This window comes from Lynx canadensis, chromosome B1, assembly GCF_007474595.2.
Source record: "Lynx canadensis isolate LIC74 chromosome B1, mLynCan4.pri.v2, whole genome shotgun sequence".
In the NCBI taxonomy this organism is placed as follows: domain Eukaryota; kingdom Metazoa; phylum Chordata; class Mammalia; order Carnivora; family Felidae; genus Lynx; species Lynx canadensis.
The window spans coordinates 50,519,059-50,539,421 of NC_044306.2; the positions used below are offsets into that span (position 1 = coordinate 50,519,059).

The 20,363-nt window shown below is 50.2% G+C and overlaps 1 protein-coding gene across 1 annotated transcript in view; it reads right to left on the minus strand.

Annotated features, from left to right (window-relative positions):
• Nucleotides 1–1,174: 1,174 nt before the first annotated feature.
• Nucleotides 1,175–20,363, minus strand: part of KIF13B (kinesin family member 13B) — a 204,537-nt gene continuing 185,348 nt past the window's right edge. Inside the window, 7 exon segments of the mRNA XM_030312696.1 lie at nucleotides 1,175–5,618; nucleotides 5,620–5,882; nucleotides 8,056–8,092; nucleotides 8,094–8,170; nucleotides 8,173–8,404; nucleotides 8,671–9,057; nucleotides 12,624–12,687. Of these exon segments, the coding sequence (XP_030168556.1) occupies nucleotides 5,406–5,618; nucleotides 5,620–5,882; nucleotides 8,056–8,092; nucleotides 8,094–8,170; nucleotides 8,173–8,404; nucleotides 8,671–9,057; nucleotides 12,624–12,687 (1,273 nt within the window). The 3' untranslated portion in view covers nucleotides 1,175–5,405.

The following is a 20,363-nucleotide window of genomic DNA, read 5'->3' on the forward strand; positions in this document are numbered from 1 at the left end:
CACTAGAGCTCGTTTTGGGGTCTGAGCGACCGTAACAACCCCATAGCCTCATGCTGTGGGAGTTCTCATGAGCTGCAGGAAAGTAGCAGCTTGGAAAATTGAGATTCATCCTAGGAGCTAGATCAATTCTACATTCAGACTTGCCTCAGAACAGGGCAGCTCCTGGCTGCCAAATTTCTGTCATAATTTGGCAGTACTTATCTCAGAGAACAACCCAGAGAACTTAGGAATATAAACCCGCCCTGCAAAGATGTGCCCTGACTGGTCGGTGGCCACCTCCAGTCGGCCTTCCACCTGCAAGGACATGATCCATCAGAGGAGAGCCCAGTGATTTACTGATGGAGGGCCGCCGGGGAGCCCATTTGCCCGTGAAAACAGCACACCCAGCAGCCTTGCCCCTGCCTGGTGCTGGGCTCCCTGCAGGCAATCTCAGGAGACCTGGTCACCTCCCCAGGGAAGAGGGGCTGGGCCCAGCACCCCTAGTGCCCTTGCGAACCGTGCTGGGCCCCCGGCCGGGAACGACGTCCTGAGGATGCTGGCCTCATGGGTACGAGCAGGAACCAACAAATAACACTGGGTTCCAAGCCTGCAGGGTGTGACCCAGCCCTGCCAGTGTCCACAAGCATCATCTCCTCCCCCAATGCCTGTTGCAGAACCTTCAAGGGTCAAGCTGTGCAGCAGCACAAGGAAGTCCTCAGCTCGCAGGTGTGGGGCCGATCACGTAGATCAAGGCGGACAGTGGAGCCGTTGCCTGAGAACTGGGACATCCTGCTCCAGAGAAGAGGACTGTCCCCCCCCCCCCCCCACCAACCTCCTCCAGACCAGCTGTCTCCCAGTTAGCCCAGAAGCTCCAGTTACCCTAGTTCTAAGGCCATCAGAAAGTTTCTATTGGCTCTTGGCTCCTGTAAGAGGGTCTCGACCAAGGGGAGTAAGACTTGGCCACGGAACCCGTGGGGCCTGCCCGTTTCTTTAGTCCAAACCACAAGGGGTGCAGGGTTCTGGAGACGTGCCACTCAGGGACCTGCGGCTTCCCTGAACCTCCCCATCCTAGTCTCAGTCTTGAAGAGTCTTGGACCCAGGCCACCCCTTGCCCCATGGGACAGCCTGGAATGAGCTCGAACACCCCTGCCTCGGGGGTGGGGGGGAGGGAAAGCAAGGAGACCAGCCTCGGACATAGGCATGAAATCATCTGGTTTTATTTAGAGGCTGCTGGTCATACGACAGAAAGGCATATATGGTACAAAAGTACAGACCTTTAGTTCATTATATAATACAAATCATTAAGTCTTTACAATTCATTACAAAGTCTTTGGATTTTTTAAACTCCCACTTCATGTGCAGCAAATCAATATAGTCGCCCAATCAAAATCATTTCTTTATACGTGAACCTGTCGTATTTACAGAACTCCACACGTGGAGAAGACCCTCCAAGACCCCCCACAAAATTAGTGTCAGCAGCCTGGCTGAAGGCACAATGGACTTCTCTGAGAGAAAGACATGTGTGGGGACGGTTGAGCCAGTGTTTTAGGCTGCAGACAGGCTGCACCCACCCACCATCCCCAGGGTAAAAAGGCACGACAGACAGGTAGCTGCACTCCTGTCCAGACGCAGGCCTACAAGGCCAACCTCAAGCAAGTGGAGCTAATCTCAGCCAGGAAAATAACTACCCTTGAACTTCTTGTGGGTTTCACATACAGGGAACGTTAAGCCAAGATGAGAAAACATAAGAAAGTAATGAGGGATTTAAACACCGTTTAAGCCTTTCAAACTCTTCAAGGTCCCATTCACAGCTCAATGGAAGCTCAAAATCTCTCACTAAATGCACAAGGCCCTTTGTGGCTGACCCAGCCACATGCACCGGCCGTGCTCTCTCACTCTCCTGTGCCCTCTGGCCAGGCTGGGATTTTGGACGGCTGCCCCCTATGGCCAACCACCCCCCCTCCGCCCCACCGCCACTGCAGTGCCCCGGGGGTGACGGCCAGTGGAGATTGTACATGTGCAGAAAGGGAGGCAGAAGCCCAGGAGGATCCCCCGCCTGGCCTCTGACACATCCTGGTGCTGTCTGGGGCCGTTGGGGGTGGCCCCAGCATCCAGGTGGCCCATCCCCTCCTGCTGTCACACCCAATCCCAGAGCCTGGGACCTGCTGGAACCACATCTCAAATCTTAGTGCTGACACTTCATTTAAAACCAGGCCTATTAGTAAGGTGAGAACAGAAGGTGGGTGCGATGGAGCCCCTCCCTCCACCTCCCATGGCCATGCCCCCGGCAAGACCGCACCTTTGGCCCAATAAACGCTGGGCCATAGGGACTGCCTGGGCTATGGCTTTAGTGAGCACGTCTTCCGCACGCCACTGCTTTTCTAGTAACAGGTTAACATGAGTTTGCACCGAGGAGCGAGAGTGAAGGCCGCAGACCAGAGCAGGGAGGCCTCCCTCAGACTCGCACTGCTTATCCCCTGGAGGAGGAGGGCTGCCCCGAGCTGCCCAGGAAGACAGCTGACTGCAACGGAGTGACGCCTGCACCCTGCTTAACCCAGCGGACACCCGGACCTTGAAGGGACGCGCCGGTTGTGAAGCAAGAAGATAGGGAGGGTTGGGACTGCAAACCCTGTCCCTATGACGAGCCACACAGGCCTCGTGGCTCTCAAGGTGCCTGTGGGGCCAGAGCTGAGTCAGGACAGCCAGACCAGCCTCTCCCGGTCCTGGGGCAGGGCCCACTGTTGACTCTCCAGCCACAGTGGCAGCTCGCCAACGACACCAGTGGCACAGACGTCTCCTCTCTCACACCCTGCAGGGCGGGGCCCAAAACGTGCTCCAGAGCAGCGAGAGCTGCATACCAGACAGCAGCCACAGTAATTGCCTTCCTCCCGAGACCAATGACAGCCCTCCCACCCCCGTTGGCAGCCAGACGTCCCGGCAGGCTCTCTGCTCAGCTGCTCACACTGTCAGCTGCTTCCGCACAAGACCCAGGGGAAGCCACGGCTGGGGCAACGCTGCTCCCCTGGGAGGCAGACCTGCAAGGAACGGGATGGGTGGTGGGGAATCTCAGGCAGAGGAAACTGGGAATGTTGGAAAAGCAGGCCCAGGGGACGGAGGGAGGCCATGCTGGCTGCAGAGGGGACCTTGGGAGAAAGAGAAGGTGGTCCCGAAACCTCCTTACACCCCAGGCTGGTCTCTTCCACAGCTCCTGCAAGCTCCAGCTGATATGACCCCGCTCAGGTCCATAATTCCACTGCAGTCCACTCCATGTCAACCAAACCAAGTGACAGAGACAGAGCATGACACCCATCTCCCGACTGGCCTTCCCGACACAGTTCTGCGGAAGGCTGCTGAAGGCACGCGCAGGGCTGGGCTCCGGCAAGTACTTGCCAGGTAAATAAGGATCATAAACGGCCAAATGACCTTCCATTTGTTTTCCCCAGTGAGCCGGAGCGTGCCGACGTCTGCCACAGGCAGGTCGTCGGAGGCTGTGAGAGCATCGCTGCTCCCCTCAGAGGAAGGGGTGGTGCCAGTTCGTTCATCAACGGACCACACTGACGCTGGTGTCCGCAAAGTCCTACCTGAACACAGATTTGTGGAGGACTTCTGCGCTGGGAAGGAGGTTAGCAGAAACTGAACATTTGCTGAGATAAAGCTACACGAGGGGTGTGCCCTTCAGCTCTGGGCCCGTCTCCTGTGGCAGCTCGAGTCACGGGGGCCCAGCCCAGAGTGAGGAGTGTGAGGACTAGGGCACACGGGGTGGGGGGAGGGGCAGCTCTCACCTGGCACACAGCTGGCTGTTAGGAAGCTGGGCCCCAAAGCGGTGGGTGGGCGGCAGGCGGCGCCCCGTGTATTAATGGAAGCTAATTAATCCCGGGCTCCTCCCCAACAGGGATTCGGGCCTGCGGCAGCTGCAAACCCTCAGGTACAGTGGGCCCCCACACAGCCCCACTCTGGGGCATGGAACCTGACATGACTTCTCCGTAGGGGCTTCAAATCCCTACGGAACAGAGATTTTTCAAAAAGGGCTTCCTGGGCATCGTTTCTAAGAGTCTAAATGTGAGAACTAAAAACAGGCCTCCCAGTGCCGTGCACAAATCCTGACCCAGGGTTTGTCCCGGGCTGCCAGGATGTCCCCCTAGGCTCCTGCTCCCTTGTGAGGACATACATGGCAGGTAACCGAATGCTGGGCACTAGGTCCCTGGGCTACTCCCGTGGAAAGTTCCAGAAGCACTAGCTCTCCCATGGAGGTTCCATCCCACCTGGCACTCCCCACCGGAGGCCACACGCCACCCCCTGGTCCAGAGGCACCAGCCCTCTTCTCACTTCTGCAGACTCCGTTCCAACTCCCAACCAGCCTGGCGGGGGAAGGGTTCCAGGAAGTGTCCTGCGAGAGCTGGGCAATGCTTGTGGAGGGTCTCCTGCTGTCCAGGTCTGGACTGGTAGGGACAGTGGGGAGCTCTCCTTGCACAGGCCCACCTGCTAGGCCACAGCCCCCAGCCTTAGGGAGTCATCAGGGTATAGAACTGCCAAGAAGTTAAACTGGTCTCAGGCCCTTCCAAGAAAACAAAATTGCACCAAATAGGGTCGTGACACCTCTGCTGACTTTGCCATTGCAGATGCACCATAACATAATCCTCCAAGTTTTTGCTCTCTTGGAGTAAGGCCACTTGTGCGTCTGTGTCAATGATAACGTAAGGAGGGGCATCACCCTCTGTCCCCTGGGAACCCCTGCCAGAGGCAGGAGGCTGGCAGCTGCTGAGCAGCCTCAGAGGCTGGTGATGTGCAAGGCAGGCCCGGGGCACTCATGCCTGGGCAGATGATTGTGGCTCGCGAAAGATTTCGGATTTTGAAAAAATAAATATAAATAAATATATTCCAAGCACTCTGTTAAGGGAACAAATGGCAAAGAGAAAACGCTTTCCAGGTATAATGACACTAACATGCCCACAAAGAAACCGGTACAAAACCCTGCGGAAAGGAGGAGGGAAAGGTGGGAGGGTCAGGCCCAGTGCCCGTTGCTGTGGCGCCCAGGACCTTGTGCCAAAAGTCCCACCAGAGGCACTTGTGGGAGTCTGTTACTTGGTGTTGGGTCTCTGGGGGGCCAGAGGATGCAGTGAGCCTGGGGAGCAAGCCAGAACCATGGCAGGTCGGCTGGGGCGCTGGCCCTGGAGGCAGAGGGAGGATGCCCTGCCTCTGGGAAAGAAAGGCACTGGTTACGAGGTTGGTTACGAGGTTAGTGGGGTCATTAGAACAGAAAAGAGGAACAACAGCCCCAGGAAATCTCCAGGCAGGGGCCTGGCTCCCACCATCCAGGACTGCTCCAGGCTCCTAGAACCTTCAACCCCTCTGCCTTGTGGAGATGCCTCTTCTCTGAGCAGAGGAAGAAATGAAGCTTCCAGAGTCCCGGGAGGAGCAGGGAAAGGTCACGAGCCCTGTGTTGTGCAAAAAGAGTTCACTGCCTGCTCCCCAGGGAAGGGGGTCTGAGGTGTCACTGCCCACCCCAGGGCCGTCACCGGCAAGGCTCGGGAGCCACGCCCTCCGGCAGCACTGGCCAGGGAAGCAGGCCAGCAGCCCAGGAGGACCATGAGGGAGGAGGGCCGGGGAGCCGGCTTAGCTGCCCAGGACTTTCGGTTCTCCCGGGTTCTTATGGCTCCTGTCGGCCCTCAGCGCTGTGGCGCCCTCTGCCTTGGCCAGAGCCGCCGTCAGGGAGGCCAGGTTGGTGGCGGAGCCAGAGAGGGTGCTGCTCCTTCGGGGCTCAGGGGCGCCCTGCAGCCTGGGCCCCGCGCTGCGCCGCTGCCCTGCGCCCGTTGCTCTGCGCACCCGGCTCGGCCTCACCAGCAGCCCGTGGCCAGGGTTGCACTTGAAGTACTGCTTCCCTCCGATGGAGCCGTCATTCTTACCTGAGGGGAAAAGAGAAGAAGACACAGAGGTGGCTTCCCAGGGCCCCTCGCTCCCTGTCAAACAGATGAGGCCGAGGGCATAGGCTCCCAGGCAGCATGTGCTGGCCACCGGTGACAGGCACCCCCAGGCAGCCCAGGTGTGAGGTCGATGCGCCCGTCCTGCCATTTCCCATGGCCAGGTGCAGGCAAGTCAGCAAAGCAGAAGTGGCAACGACCCCACCCTCCTCCAGGGAAGAGACCATTTTCAACCTGGATGGAGGTGGTTGGTGAAATGATTATTTTTCCTGAATCCATTAGATGGAAACTGGCAAATTACCAAATTGTAGCTAGTCAGATGTCATGCTTATGTGTCAAAATGGAGGAAAGAAGTTTCCTTTGTAAAAACAGATACAGTGCTCGCTTCGGCAGCACATATACTAAAATTGTAAAAACAGATAGAAAATGCATTAAGGTGAAGAATGAGAACCCAGTGCTCAAGTGGGTAGAGAGAGAGGATACCTGAGCAAAGGGACCACCCTGACCCCTAAATGTCAGTATCTCATGGTGACAGGTTGGTGGGGAACATGATCTTTGAAAGCAAAAACAATCATGAATTGTCTTCACTCGCTGCACATCCTAACCCACCCTTCTCTCTTCCCCCGACTCCAAACAGGCCACCCTCACCACCTCCTCTCTGTCAGCAAGGACCCCTCAGTAGCACCTCTCAGCGCATCTAACAGACCATGTCCCTCACTGCATGGCCACCGCTAATCCCTCGGCTCCCGGGGCACACCCCCCACCCCTGCCCACCAGCTCCCCACTTCCAGTCTCCCCACTGTCCTCTGCCCACTCACCCCATTTCGTTTTCTTCACAGCACTTACTACTATCAAGTGTTAATTATTTCTTCGTTGTTTACTTGGTTATTTTCTCCCTCCCAAATGACAGTCCAGTGAGACCAGGGACTTTGTTTTGCTCCCCAAGGTATCCTTGGAAACCAAGACAGTGATTGCCACATGGTGGGTGCATAATTGTTGAATGAATTCATCTATTTGCTAATTCCACTTTAATTCTTGAGTCTAACTGCAGATATAAACTTCTCTCCCAATTTCCCTGCACATAATAGCAGACACTTCTTTAAAAAATGTCTGGCCTGTGCTGCATTACTCTTCTAGAACCACTTCCAACTTACAGCATTTTTCACAGCAGCCAAAAAGTGGAAACCAACTGATGAATGGATGAACAAAAGGTGGAACTTCCACAGGCTGGAATATTATTTGGCCAGAAAAAGGGATGAAGTGCTGACACAAGTTGTAACCAGATAAACCTTGGAAAATTACGCAGAATGAAAGAAGCCAGTTACAAAAGCCCAGCATATTGTAGGTTCCCCTTTATGTGAAAGTCCAGATTAGGACATTGCATATAAATTTAGAGAGATGAAAAACTGATATTGGTTGGTTAGCTAGGACTTAGGGAGGGAGAGGGCCTTCAAAACAGACATGTGGCTTCTTTTAGGTTGATGAAACCTGTTCTAAGATTAGACTATGGTAGTGATTGCACAACTCTGTAAATCTAGTCAGAACCATTAAATTAATTGTACACTTTTAACAGGCAGACTTTACAGTATGTGAATTGGTATCAGAGTAAAGCTGTTTTAATAAAAAGAAATATCTAAAGGACAAAGTATTTCCTTAAGTAGTGGCCCTGGTTTTCAGAAAATGGTGATCTATTTGCTTTTAAGGTGTGCCATTCTGTAATGAGACATAAGAGATCACCTCTTCTGTTCTCAAGCCAAGGCATCCAGCCTGCACACAGGCATCAGTATTTGCAACCTGAGCAGAAACAGCAGACCACAGCTACTGTTACACTGTTACAGTTCAAAAGCAGATGCCTCTGTGACTTAAAAAAAAAAAAAAAAAAGGCATTTAAATTCATTACCAAATTGATAGTAGCTTTCAATCAATGTCTTAGGTTTCTGAAAAATGTCTGGAAGTTTAACAAAGAGAACACTTAGGTAACTTTCATTCCTGATTTTGAAAAGTGACCTGGAGGCTCAGGGAGGTCAAATGATGTGCCCAAGGGCACATAGCAAGTTCCCCGCAGTGCTGGAACAGGGCCAGTACTCTCCCCCCAAGACCACAGTTGGCGAAATCCCCTTAGGAGCCCAGGGAACCGTCCCAAACAAGCAGCACTCACCTGAAGGTGAGTGTAACTCTACTCCGATCCACGTTCCCCTCTTGAAAGTCAGTTGGCCCGATGTACCTCACAATGCCTATCTTGTTGGTGCCCACGGTGACACATTCTCCCTCTTGAGCCACTCTGGGACTTCGCTGGCTTCTTCAGAATCTGAGGAAACCTCCAGCTTTCCCAGGGCCTGTGTCCCAGCACTGCTGTCACTCGGCCCCCCAGAGGCCGGCAGGTCCTCCTCAGCACCAGAGGGGCAGCTGGAGTCCCCGCCCAGCATGCGCGAGAACGACTTCAGCTCCGAGGTTCGCACCTTCTGGATCTGAATGGAGACGCCAGAGCAGGTGATTGGACAGGAGGTCTGGAGGCTGTGGTTTGGAGACATCCCGCTCTAAGCTGGCGGCAGGCTTCACATGGTCCGTGGCTCTTCCGAGCTGCTTGGTGGCCGAGGAAACTTTGCCGCCGCTTTGCTGGCTGGGTGATTCCTTCTGGGGGGCAGGCGTGGGGAGATGAGTCAGTGAAGCCCTTGCTTCTTCATTCTGCTTCTCCGAGGAAACTGCTCCCCTGGCCTCGGACGCACCAGTGCTGTTGCCCCAAGCATTTTGCGTTGCCGGGAGTGGCAGGGACAGAAGGCTTGCGCTGACCCTCCAACCGGGCAGGAAGATCACTGTCTGCAGTGGGAGCAGCAGATGGAAATGGGAGCTCCGTGTCCGGGGTGGCCGGGCCAGAGGGCAGGAGGGGGCGAGCCAGGCGTCTGGCCCCCCACTGCAGCCGCAGCATCAAGGCTAGGGACCATGCATCGGACAGTGTCGCGGTGGAGACGCTGTGGGAAAAGTACCCACTGGAGGCCTCACTCAGGGGGCTGGGCGGCCCTTCCTGAACTTCGGGGGCCTGGGTGTTGGCAGTGACGGACTGCTGGGGAGGTGCTTTCGTGGGTCTGTCACACATCTTCACGGGGGCCATCTGCACAGTCACATCAGGAGCCGCACTAATCCCCACGCTCTCTCGGTAAGCCTGAAGCAGGGAAGGCCAAGAAATAAAGGTTAAAATTCAAAGTCAGCTGCTCATTTCCAAAAGAATTCAGACAGATCTTGTGGTCAGTTGAAACATTACAGCTTTGACAGTGAAAAGAGCGCTGCCATGCACCTGGGCAGACCGGTGCCAGTTCTGTTCCACCACTTCCGTCCGGGTGACCCCAGTTTTTTCCGCAGCACTGAGCAGCCCGCACTCTGCACTATGCTGAGCACCAAGCAACAGCCACCCACCTGCTCGCTGCCTGAGATAGAGTGACTTATAATAAGAAATACATATTTGGCCTTCATCCTGTTTCTGCCACAGAGCTCTGGAACCCTTGGAGTTTTCCTAAGTGGTAAGAGTGATAAGGCATTTTGATATTCCTAACCAGCCCCTTCCAACAACATCTGAGTTCATGTTAATGAGCTGACTCTGGGCCTGCACCTAAGGATGGGGGCTGGTTGCCAGGGCAACCCACCTTGTGATTTGAGCTTCAGCCCCACAGCCAACTCCAAGGAGGGAAGAGGGGCTAAAGGTGAGCTAATCACTAATTGCCAATGATTTAATCAATCATGCCTATGTAATAAAGCCTCCACAAAAACCGAAAGGGACAGGCTCCTGGGAGCTGCTGGTTTGATGAACACATGGAGGTATGGGGAGACTGTTGCACACAGGGAGGGCATTAAAAGTCCACGCCTTCTCCCCACACCTGGCCCTATGCACCTCTTCCACGTGGCTGTTCCCCAGTGGTATCCCTTGTAATAAACTGGTGATCTAGTAAGTAAATGTTCTCTTGAGTTGTGCGAACCATTCTGACAAATTAATCAAACCCAAGTGGAGGTTCATTGGAACCCCTTATCTACAGCTGGTTGATCAGAAGCACAGGTGACCGACCACCTGGACTTGGGACTGATACTCAAAGCAGGGACATTCTTGTGGGCCTGAGCCCTTAACCCATGGGCTTTGATGCCATCTCCAGGGAAGACGGTGTCAGAATTAAGTTGAACACTCAGCTGCTGTGGGACAAGGGCTTGGTGGTGGGAAAGAAGACTACTCGACGGCCATGTAGTAGGGTCAGTGAGGCATGGCAAGGTCCTTACCACAGGGTGCAGCACACAATAGGTGCCACATTAAATCTCGATTCCCTCCCTACCCACCAGCATCCCCAGTCTCCCGGCACTCAGGCTAAGCACCCTGCTCTGATGGAAACAGATCCTCCTGCCCACCACCAACTTCACGAGGGACTGAGAGAATCACTAGAAGCCAGAAGAATACTTTCTCCTGCAGAGTTGAAATGAGGATCTCAGTGAAGGGTGTGGATGTGCCTCAACACAGCTTCGCCAGTGCTGCCAGGAATGACCCTCGGGCCTGGTGGCTAGCTTGTGGCTCCTGGCTGGGAGTCAGGTGGAAGAAGAGGAGACAGGCTGCCTGCAGCTGGTCCCATGTCATGGTTCGGGGGCCCTCTGGTCCAGGGAGATGCAGGCCAGGCAGTAACCTCCCCTGCAGTGAAGGGGGGCTGAGAGTGGAAGGAGCCGCAGAGGCTGGCTTCCCCATCTCGTATGACTTGTCTGCCTCACTCTGACAGAGACACACAAAGCCCCATCCCCTGGGGAATGACGACAGCCACTGCTCGTCCACATTCTACTGGTTCTGAGGTGCTCCTAGGGTGCTCTTTCGGTGATAACTGAAGCCATTTGAAGAAGTTAGCAGATTATCTCTCTATTCTGATTCACAATGACAGGGGTAAGAGAGAAGGCAGGAACAGGGAATGGGGTTGGTGCTCTGGAGAAGGATGCTGTTCAGAAAAAGAAATATGTTTTCCAATATTTACGGAAAGATTATTTATATTACAGGAATGGCCATTTTCCATTTGAAATACAGGATTTATTTGAACTGGGAAACAGCTGAGATCTATAAGTCTCTTACAGTTACTTGGCTTAACTCAGCAGTCTGATAATCATGCATTTTCACGTGAATTGTCATTTATATTCCTGTCTCCAGAGGGCCCTCCTTTCCCCACAAGGCACACTTTCAGGGTACGAAATTAACGGCACCTCTTGAGATTAACAGCCCATTTTTGTGATGGATCTCCAGGCTGCAAAATTTACTAAATCCAATAGATCAATAACTGTCACCAACATAAATACTCTAAAAGATTAGGCAATCCTTCAATCATTTTTCTTTTGCAACTTGTACATGTTTTATTTATCCTTTTCTATTTTATTTTAATATCACTGACCAGGCAGGGAAGAATATACAAACAAACTACCAGAGTCTAGAATCTGAACAGGAACTGTGGTTCTGAAATAGTACATGTTCCCTATTCTCCGATGGTAACACTGCATCATTGCCACACGGACAGCTATCTGCAAATGGCCAACTCAGTCCCGTCCTGAGGAGGTGACAGTCCAGTGACAGTGGCTTGGATTTCCCTGGTCATTATCCCATTTGCCTCCACATGAATCCTTCGATGTAGGCCGGCAAGTACTACCATATGCGTTTTACAACATGGCCCAGAGAGGTTAAAGGATTTATCTAAAGTCTCCAGTAAGTGACAACCAGGGATCAGAGGTCAGATCCACAGTGACAAAAAGGACCAAAGGTGGCAGAAGGCAAGCGCTGATTGCTCGGTTCTTTCCTGCTGAGCCTGAGCACAGCCTCAGATTCCTTCCGTTACAGCACTGCAGGAAGCCGCTCCCACTTGACTGGAGTTGATATGTGAGTGGAAAGCGTCTCCCCCATCTGTGGGTTATTCCCTTACCGCTGACACTCCCAGAGCTGCCCTGAGCCACAGAGGCTGTCACAGGTCTGGTGCCCTCACCCGTGAAAGACGTGGTCTCCCTCTGTCCCACTGGCCTTGGGATCCCAATCCTGCCTCAGCAAAATAACAAACACAACTCACAGGGGACGGGGTTGAGGGGGGTGGTGCACATGAAACATCACAAATATGTTCTGGATTGAAAAGGGCCTTTTAGAAAGGAGTGAATCCGTGGAGGTCTGAGTTCTCTTTCAAATCATTTGCCCTTTTTGGCCGTTGTTTTAATAAATAAAAATTTTCCGATAAAGATACAGCCCTTCCTAAGAGAATGAACGCACAGTGGGAGAAAATAGATTTGCTATTCATAAGATGAGAAGTGCTGTTCATCTGTGGGAGATCATAAGAGACTATTTTCTCCCCAGTTTAGCATTAGTCTTTTCACGCTGATATCATGAATCAGAATGAAATGTAAAACTGAGAATTAAGCAAACACTCAGGATAAGGAGATTGTTCTGTTTATAGAAATCGCCTTTGCCTAGCAGTGGGCTATTAAAGCAGCAGACTACATTAGCAGTCAAGCACCTAAAAGTTTAGCAACTCATATGATTAACAAGTTGAAAATAGAAAAGTAGAACAAGGAAAATATAGAGGGAGAAGACAGTGACCTATATTATAGCTAATTATCAAAACGGGAACACTAAAATGAAAAAACCCATGGGTGTGGACTCAAAAATTAGAGCCTTGGGGCCACCCACCACATGTGGGGCAGCCACCAGCAAAGGCGCCACCTCCGCCCGACTAACTCCACCTCCACCATTCTGGGCGTCCCCACGTCCGGGAAGGCAGACTGCACCATGATTCCGGGGCACGGGCTGAGAAAACAGTGAACAGGCAGGCGTAAGGGACCAAGAGAAGCAGAGAGATCACCACAGAAGGTTTTAATTGAACAGACGGGACAGCCCATCAGGAGGACGCACTCAACGTGAACTTTTACACCTTCAGGAATTCTAACAAGTCCCTGCCAGTTAGGCATGCCAAGGCTAGTGGCGCCACACTCCACAGGGAAGTGTAGGAAATACGGAGCACAGCGAGCACGTATACCCCAGTTGGCAACACAGGACACATGCTAAAAAACCACACCATAGATGGCACACCTACACCACTCACAGGTTCCCTCTCCACTCACATATGGAGCCTGTTTGTCAAGGGCTGTTCTGCACATACTAGTGTTGCAGGACTCTAGAGAGAAATGGTTGGGACAGGAAAGGCTTCAGGCAGGAGGTGGGACACAAAGCAAGCCTTGATGGCCAGGAGAAGTGGTGCCCAAGCATCGTCACAGGAAGTGAAGAGTAAGGAAGCTGGTCTGGCTAGCACACAAGTCTGGGGCACAAAACAGAGCAGGACAGACACATGGATAGAGGCTTTGGTGTCTGCAACTACCCTCATCAGGTAATGACGAAAACCACTACAGTTGCCTGAGTGGAGAAAGCAGAAGCTTGAGGAGATGGATCTGGTGGTAGAAGGCAAACTGATTGGAGAAATATTTAAAGGCTAAGGGAGATAAATTACGATGAGGCTCCAGCAACAGAGCAGATATGAGGGGTAAGAGCCTGAATTAATGGGTGTCAGCAACAGCACAAGGAAGGACTCCTTATTTATGGACATGTGGTTCAAGGAATATTAAAAAAAAAACCAAACAGTGAAAAAATATTAGCACCAGGATAAGGAAAACAGTATGTCAAAAGAAGGAGCTGGTAACTGCAAAGGGGAAGAAATCAGATATTCCTTTAGTAGCTGCTGGTTTACAGACGTGATTCTCTCAAAGAACCAAGAATCCACCACTTCTGCCTTTATTCCAACAATCAACCTCTGGCCCCTTCCCAGGTCTCCCTGTGCCAATGCAAGAGTCATGGACCTTGCCTCAGAATGCTCAGCCCCAAGAGGGCTCCATCCTGGCACCACAAACAAGCCCCCAGGAGGAGCCAAAATTGGGTGTCACAGTTTGTTTCCGTACAGTAGGAGTGTCCTTTCTCTTCTTGGATCCAAAAGGAGAAGCAGCAAACCACGGATCTACTAACCTGACCTAAAGTGCCTAGACATGTAGACTTCATATCTCCCCAATTTCCTTCTGACCCCCTTCAGACCCCAGGTCCTCCCAGTTCCCAAGATGTATCTGGGTGCCTGAGGCTTCTCTGCCATAAAGATGCTCTCTGGACAGGGGTGCTGGGTGCTCATCGTTTAAGTGTCTGACTTCGGCTCAGGTCACGATCTCATGGTTTGTGGGGTTCAAGCCCCACGTTGGCCTCTGTGCTGACAGCTCAGAGCCTGGAGCCCTGCTTTGGGATTCTGTGGTCTCCCTCTCTCTCTGCTCCTCTCCCACTTCTTCTCTCTCAAAAATAAATAAATGTTAAAAAAAATTTTTTTTAAGATGCTCTGGACAGTGTACAGGCACTAAGACTAGATGGCCAAAGTCCTGCTTCCTACTAAGCAGCCCAACTCTTACCTGAAGGGAGAGGGGCCCACTTGGAACAGATGGCTCACTTAGAGGTTAACCTGAGTTCACAGCATCAAATAACAGCATTTAGCAAAGAGTACCACTTTTTAGCAAAGGGTACTGCTGTAACCATGCTTTGCGACTGCCTTTGGGAGAAAGAGCTAGAAGGGATTAATTCTGCTGAGGTAAGGGGGATGGTGGTGGGATCTCAGAAAGGCAGAGACCACAGGCACTTAAGAAAACGGTGGGAGGTAAGTCTAAACACATGGAAGAACCTAGGGGATAAACTAAGAAAGTACAACTTTACCCTGCAACACTGGGAGCCACCAGGGGCTAATGGCCAGGGAGAGCTATCATCAGAGGTATGTTTAAGACAATGTGAGGGGCACCTCAGTGGCTCAGTCAGTTGAGCATCCAATGTCCAACTCTTGATTTTGGCTAAGGTCATGATTTCATGTTCATGGAATCAAGCCCTGCGTTGGGTCTGTGCTGACAGCATGAAGCCTCTTGGCCCTCTCTCTCTCCTCTCTTTATGCCCCTTCTCCACTCATGTTCTCTCTCTCTCTCAAAATAAATAAACTTAAGAAAAAAAGAAAGAAAGAAAGAAAGAAAGAAAGAAAGAAAGAAAGAAGAAAGATAGAAAGAAAGAAAGAAAGAAAGAAAGAAAGAAAGAAAGAAAGACAGACAGACAATGTGATGGAAGAGAATGAAGGAGAATATCCTGGTGGGGGAAAGGCAGCTGCACGTGATGAGGGCCTCAACCACAAGACCTTCCAGCCTTTCCTTGGATTCCTGGACCAGGAAAGCCTCTCCCCTCAACTCGCACAACACATCACTCCCCCATCCCTCACAGCACCTAGCCAGTTCTCTCTCACAGGAATCTCCATTTCTTCCACTCTGCTGTCAACTCAGTAGACAGTGATACTCGAGTTATTTCCAAGCAAGTATCCTCCACCCTGCTTTACAGTCTTCGAATACAGGGGCTACTGTCTTTATTTTTATAGTTTACTTCCTCCCATAGTATCTGAAGTTACCCCTGGTACCCAGGGCCCAATGTCATGGCTATAGGCCACTAAGCTGAGACCTCACATCTTCCTCTCACAAGCTTCCTGTCATAGTCAGTCACCCCCATTGGCCATTTCATCAAGAAACACATCTGCTTCATAAACAGGCCCACCCAACCTCCACCAGTCAGATGACAGGGGTGCAGAGCAGGACACTGGACACACAAAAAATGTGTCAAAAATAAGATGGGATCAGGTCTGAGCGGGGTCCTGAGTGTAATGTCAAGTACTTTGCACACACCTACTTCTCTGGTTCACATGCTACCCCACTCATGATGCCCTCTACCGTTGGAAGCCAGGCAGTGGTGGCTGCCAGAAAACCGACTCTGGCCAAGTAAGCGTCAGGTAGATATTTCTCCACCAGAGGACTCTGAGAGGTGCGTGCAAATGACGGTGGGGTATGGGCATACAAGCTTGGCCATGTATTCATTTTTTTTGATATTTTTTTCTTTTTGTTTTAAAGTTTATTTATTTTGAGAGAGAGAGAGTAGGGGAGGGGCAGAAACAGAAGAGGGGAGAGGGTGGGAGGAGCGGCAGAGAGAGACAGACAGAGAGAGAGAGAGAGAGAGAGAGAGAGAGAGAGAGAGAATCCCAAGCAGGCTCCACACTGTCAGAGTGAATCCCAATGTGGGGCACAAACCCATGAACCGTGATATCATGACCTGAGCCAAAACCAAGAGTCAGACACTTAACCGACTGAGGCACCCATAACTGTTACTAAAACTAGATGATGAGCACACAGGGGTTCGCTGTGGTATCCTCTCTACTTTTAGGTATTTCAAATGTTTCCATAAAGCTGTCCTACATGAAGGAGATAACTGGGACTCTGATTCAATGTCCAAATTCAGTTCAACAAAGACTCAGGTATTGGCACAAAAACAGACACATAGACCAATGGAATAGAATAGAGAACCCAGAATGGGACCCACAAATGTATGGCCAACTGATCTTTGACAAAGCAGAAAAGAGTATCCAATGGAAAACAGTCTCTTTAACAAATGGTTCTGGGAGAACTGGACAGCAACATGCAGAAGAGTGGAACTAGACCACTTTCTTACACCATACACACAAATAAACTCAAAATGGATGAAGGACCTGAATGTGAGACAGGAAACCATCAAAACCCTAGAGGAGAAAGCAGGAAAAAACCTCTTTGACCTCCACCGCAGCAATTTCTTACTTGACACATCTCCAAAGGCAAAGAATTAAAAGCAAAAAACGAACTATTGGGACCTCATCAAGATAAAAAGCTTCTGCAGTGCAAAGGAAACAACCAACAAAACTAAAAGGCAAATCGACAGAATGGGAAAAAAGATTTGCAAATGACATACCGGATAAAGCGCTAGTATCCAAAATCTATAAAGAACTCACCAAACTCCACACCCAAAAAACAAATAATCCAGTGAAGAAATGGGCAGACGACATGAATAGACACTTTTCCAAAGAAGACATCCAGATGGTCAACAGACACGTGAAAAGTTGCTCAATGTCACTCCTCATCAGGGAAATACAAATCAAAACCATACTGAGATACCACCTCACACCGGTCAGAGTGGGCTAAAGTGAACAAATCAGGAAACTATAGATGCTGGAGAGGATGTGGAGAAACAGAAACCCTCTTGCACTGTTGGTGGGAATGCAAACTGGTGCAGCTGCTCTGGAAAACAGTGTAGGGGTTCCTCAAAAAATTAAAAATAGACCTACCCTATGACCCAGCAATAGCACTGCTAGGGATTTACCCAAGGGCTACAGGAGTGCTGATGCATAGGGGCACTTGTACCCCAATGTTTATAGCAACACTTTCAACAATAGCCAAATTATGGAAAGAGCCTAAATGTCCATCAACTGACGAATGGATAAGAAGATGTGGTTTTATATACAATGGAATACTACTTGGCAATGAGAAAGAATGAAATCTGGCCATTTGCAGTAACATGGATAGAACTGGAGGGTATTATGCTAAGTGAAATAAGTCAGTCAAAGAAAGATACCCTATGTTTTCACTCATATGTGGATCTTGAGAAACTTAAGACCATGGGGGAAGAGAAGGGGAAAAAGAAGTTACAGAGAGGGAGGGAGGCAAACCATAAGAGACTCTTAAATACAGAGAACAAACTGAGGGTTGATGGGGGGTAGGGGAGAAGGGAATGTGGGTGATGGGCACTGAGGAGGGCACCTGTTGGGATGAGCACTGGGTGTTGTATGGAAACCAATTTGACAATAAATTATATCAAAAAAAAAAAAAAAAAAAAGACCTGAGCTGAGATCAAGAGTCGGTTGCTTAACCAACTGAGCCAGCCAGGTGTCCCTCTATTATTTTTAATTAGCTTGAGGTTAAAAATAAGAAATTAAGGGGCGCCTGGGTGGCTCAGTTGGTTAAGCATCTGACTTCGGCTCAGGTCATGATCTCACGGTTCGTGAGTTCGAGCCCCGTGTCGGGCTCTGTGCTGACAGCTCAGAGCCTGGAGCCTGCTTCCGATTCTGAGTCTCCCTCTCTCTCTGACCCTCCCCCTTTCATGCTCTGTCTCTCTCTGTCTCAAAAATAAATAAACATTAAAAAAAATAAGAAATTAAGTGGCTTGCATAAAAGTTTATTTGAGAGTGGGGGAGGGGCAGAGACAGAAGGGAGGGAGGGGGGAGGAGGGGGGGAGAGAGAGAGAGAGAGAGAGAGAGAGAGAGAGAGAGAGAGAGAATCCCAAGCAGGCTCCACACTGTCAGAGTGAAACCTGATGTGGGGCTCAAATCCATAAATCGTGAGATCATGACCTGAGCCGAAACCAAGAGTCAGACACTTAACCGACTGAGCCACCCAGGCACCTGTAATTGTTACTGAAACAAGGTGACGAGCACACAGGGACTCACTGTAGTATCCTCTCTACTTTTATGTATTTCAAATGTTTCCATAAAGCTGTCCTACATGAAGGAGATAACTGGGACTCTGATTCAATGTCCAAATTCAGTTCAACAAACACTCAGGTCTGGGTGTGCAGGTTGCTGCAACAAGCGCTGTGAGGAACACAAAGGTCACAAAGTCACAGGCTTTGCTCTCAACAGACTGGCAAGGACATGTATGCAAATAACTGAAACATCAAGGAAAATGATAGATATTAGAATCAAAGTTTCAAACGCAGAGAAAATTCAGAGTAGAAGGAATGATAAATGAAACAGGTCTAGAATACCCTCATGAGGGCGATTTTACTTTGAGACAGGCCTTGAAGACTGAGTGGCTTTCCTGGGGCAGGAGGACACTTTCAACATGAAGAATGACATGGCAAAGGAGCTGCTCTCTGAGTCTGATCTGTTCCCTCTACTGCCACCTCTGCCCCAAGAAAAGCTACTCAATCTTCCAGGAGGTCTTGGGGAAGAGAGAATGATCTAGAGTGACCCACATTGGGCAGAGGGAAGCAGGTTAGGGTGGTGTTCAGGAGGCCTTGTGAGCTCACGGTTGATTTTCACCCACAGGAATGAGCTATTAAAGGTACTGAATGAGCAGTGATAAGAGCTACATGTAGACAAGATTAATCCTGAACCAGGGGAGATACGAAGCTTGAAGAGATCAATCAAGAAGTTGCTTCAGTGGTTTGGTGGAGAGTCAATAAGTCAATAACTTGGATGGTAAGAGAAAAAGGAAATGGAAATTTGGAGATATGAGGGAGACTACTGAACACCTGGAAACAACCGTCGGGGGAGGCTGGGGAAACAGAGTCAAAGGATGATGCCCAGAAAGGATGGATAACAGGGAGGAGGGCAAACAGTGGTATTAGCAGAATCGGTGTCTGTTTGTGTACACACCTGTGCATGTGCCTATGTGTGGGGGGCAGGGGGCACCCAGCTTTCTGTATTTGGTGAGGGCCTGTGATGAATACAAGAACTTCATTAAGGATACCAAAAATACCTACAAAGTGTACTGAAATCTTAAGTGTGCCATTTGTCCTTCACACATAAGAGCTCAAATTTCCAAATGTGTATTGTTTGCATTTTAATGCTCTTTTACATATCCCTTGTGCAGGCAGTTGCCTCCTATTTCAGGAGCTCAAAACATTTCAGATCATAAGTTCATTAATCCTTACGACACATCTGGCAACTATTAATAAAAATGACTGCAAAGTATTTTGCAGCTATAAATATTAAGGAGAAGTCCCATGAGGCAAGTGAATAGAAGTGTAATTATCTACATCTCACACTACAGAAACCAAGGCTCAGAGACATTCACCTAATGGTTAAATGCATCCAGGGCACCCCATGAGTCAGTGACAGAGATGGAAAAGGACTGACTTCTCAAGCACCAGCTGAACCTGCAATCGTGCTGTCTGCTGAGCATCACTGAAACTTAACAGATGAGTAGGTTACAAGCAAGAGAACCGCTTAGAAGTATTTCACGGAAAAGATGAGGGTCACTTGCCGTATCATAGCCCATCATTTTTTAACTCTGGTTTTCACATGCCACGTGAATGAAGAAAATAGGGAAGATCAACTCAGAATTTCAACTAGGCATAAGACTTACTGGGAGACCCCCTTGCCTAAAAGAATATAAAGGTTTAACATCTTGGCAACACGTACAGACCCTCACCTCTCCGTGAGGCTGCACCCTCTCCTCACTTGTTAGGCTAACTCCACTCTGCACTGACTACACTGCTCTGTCAGAGACTTCCCTGCACTCCTCTTTCTCCCTAGGCAAAGATTTTCTTCCTGGTGCGTAGCCAGTCACGTTTGTCTCAGCTAGAGCACACCTTCACCATGTCAGCCAGCCTCAGACATACACAGACTACAGCATCTACAACATCATCCTATTTGGCTTTCTGAAGGGTAGGGATTATGGCTCAATCATCTCTGTATTCCCACACAGAGGAGAATAACTCCATGTTTGTTGAATGAATACATACATAAATGAACAAATTACCTAAGTGACATGAAGAAGGCCAAACTGTACAGTTACAGACAATCTGGAAAAGATTAGACATGCTGAAATTTGGGCACAAGGGTAGGGAGA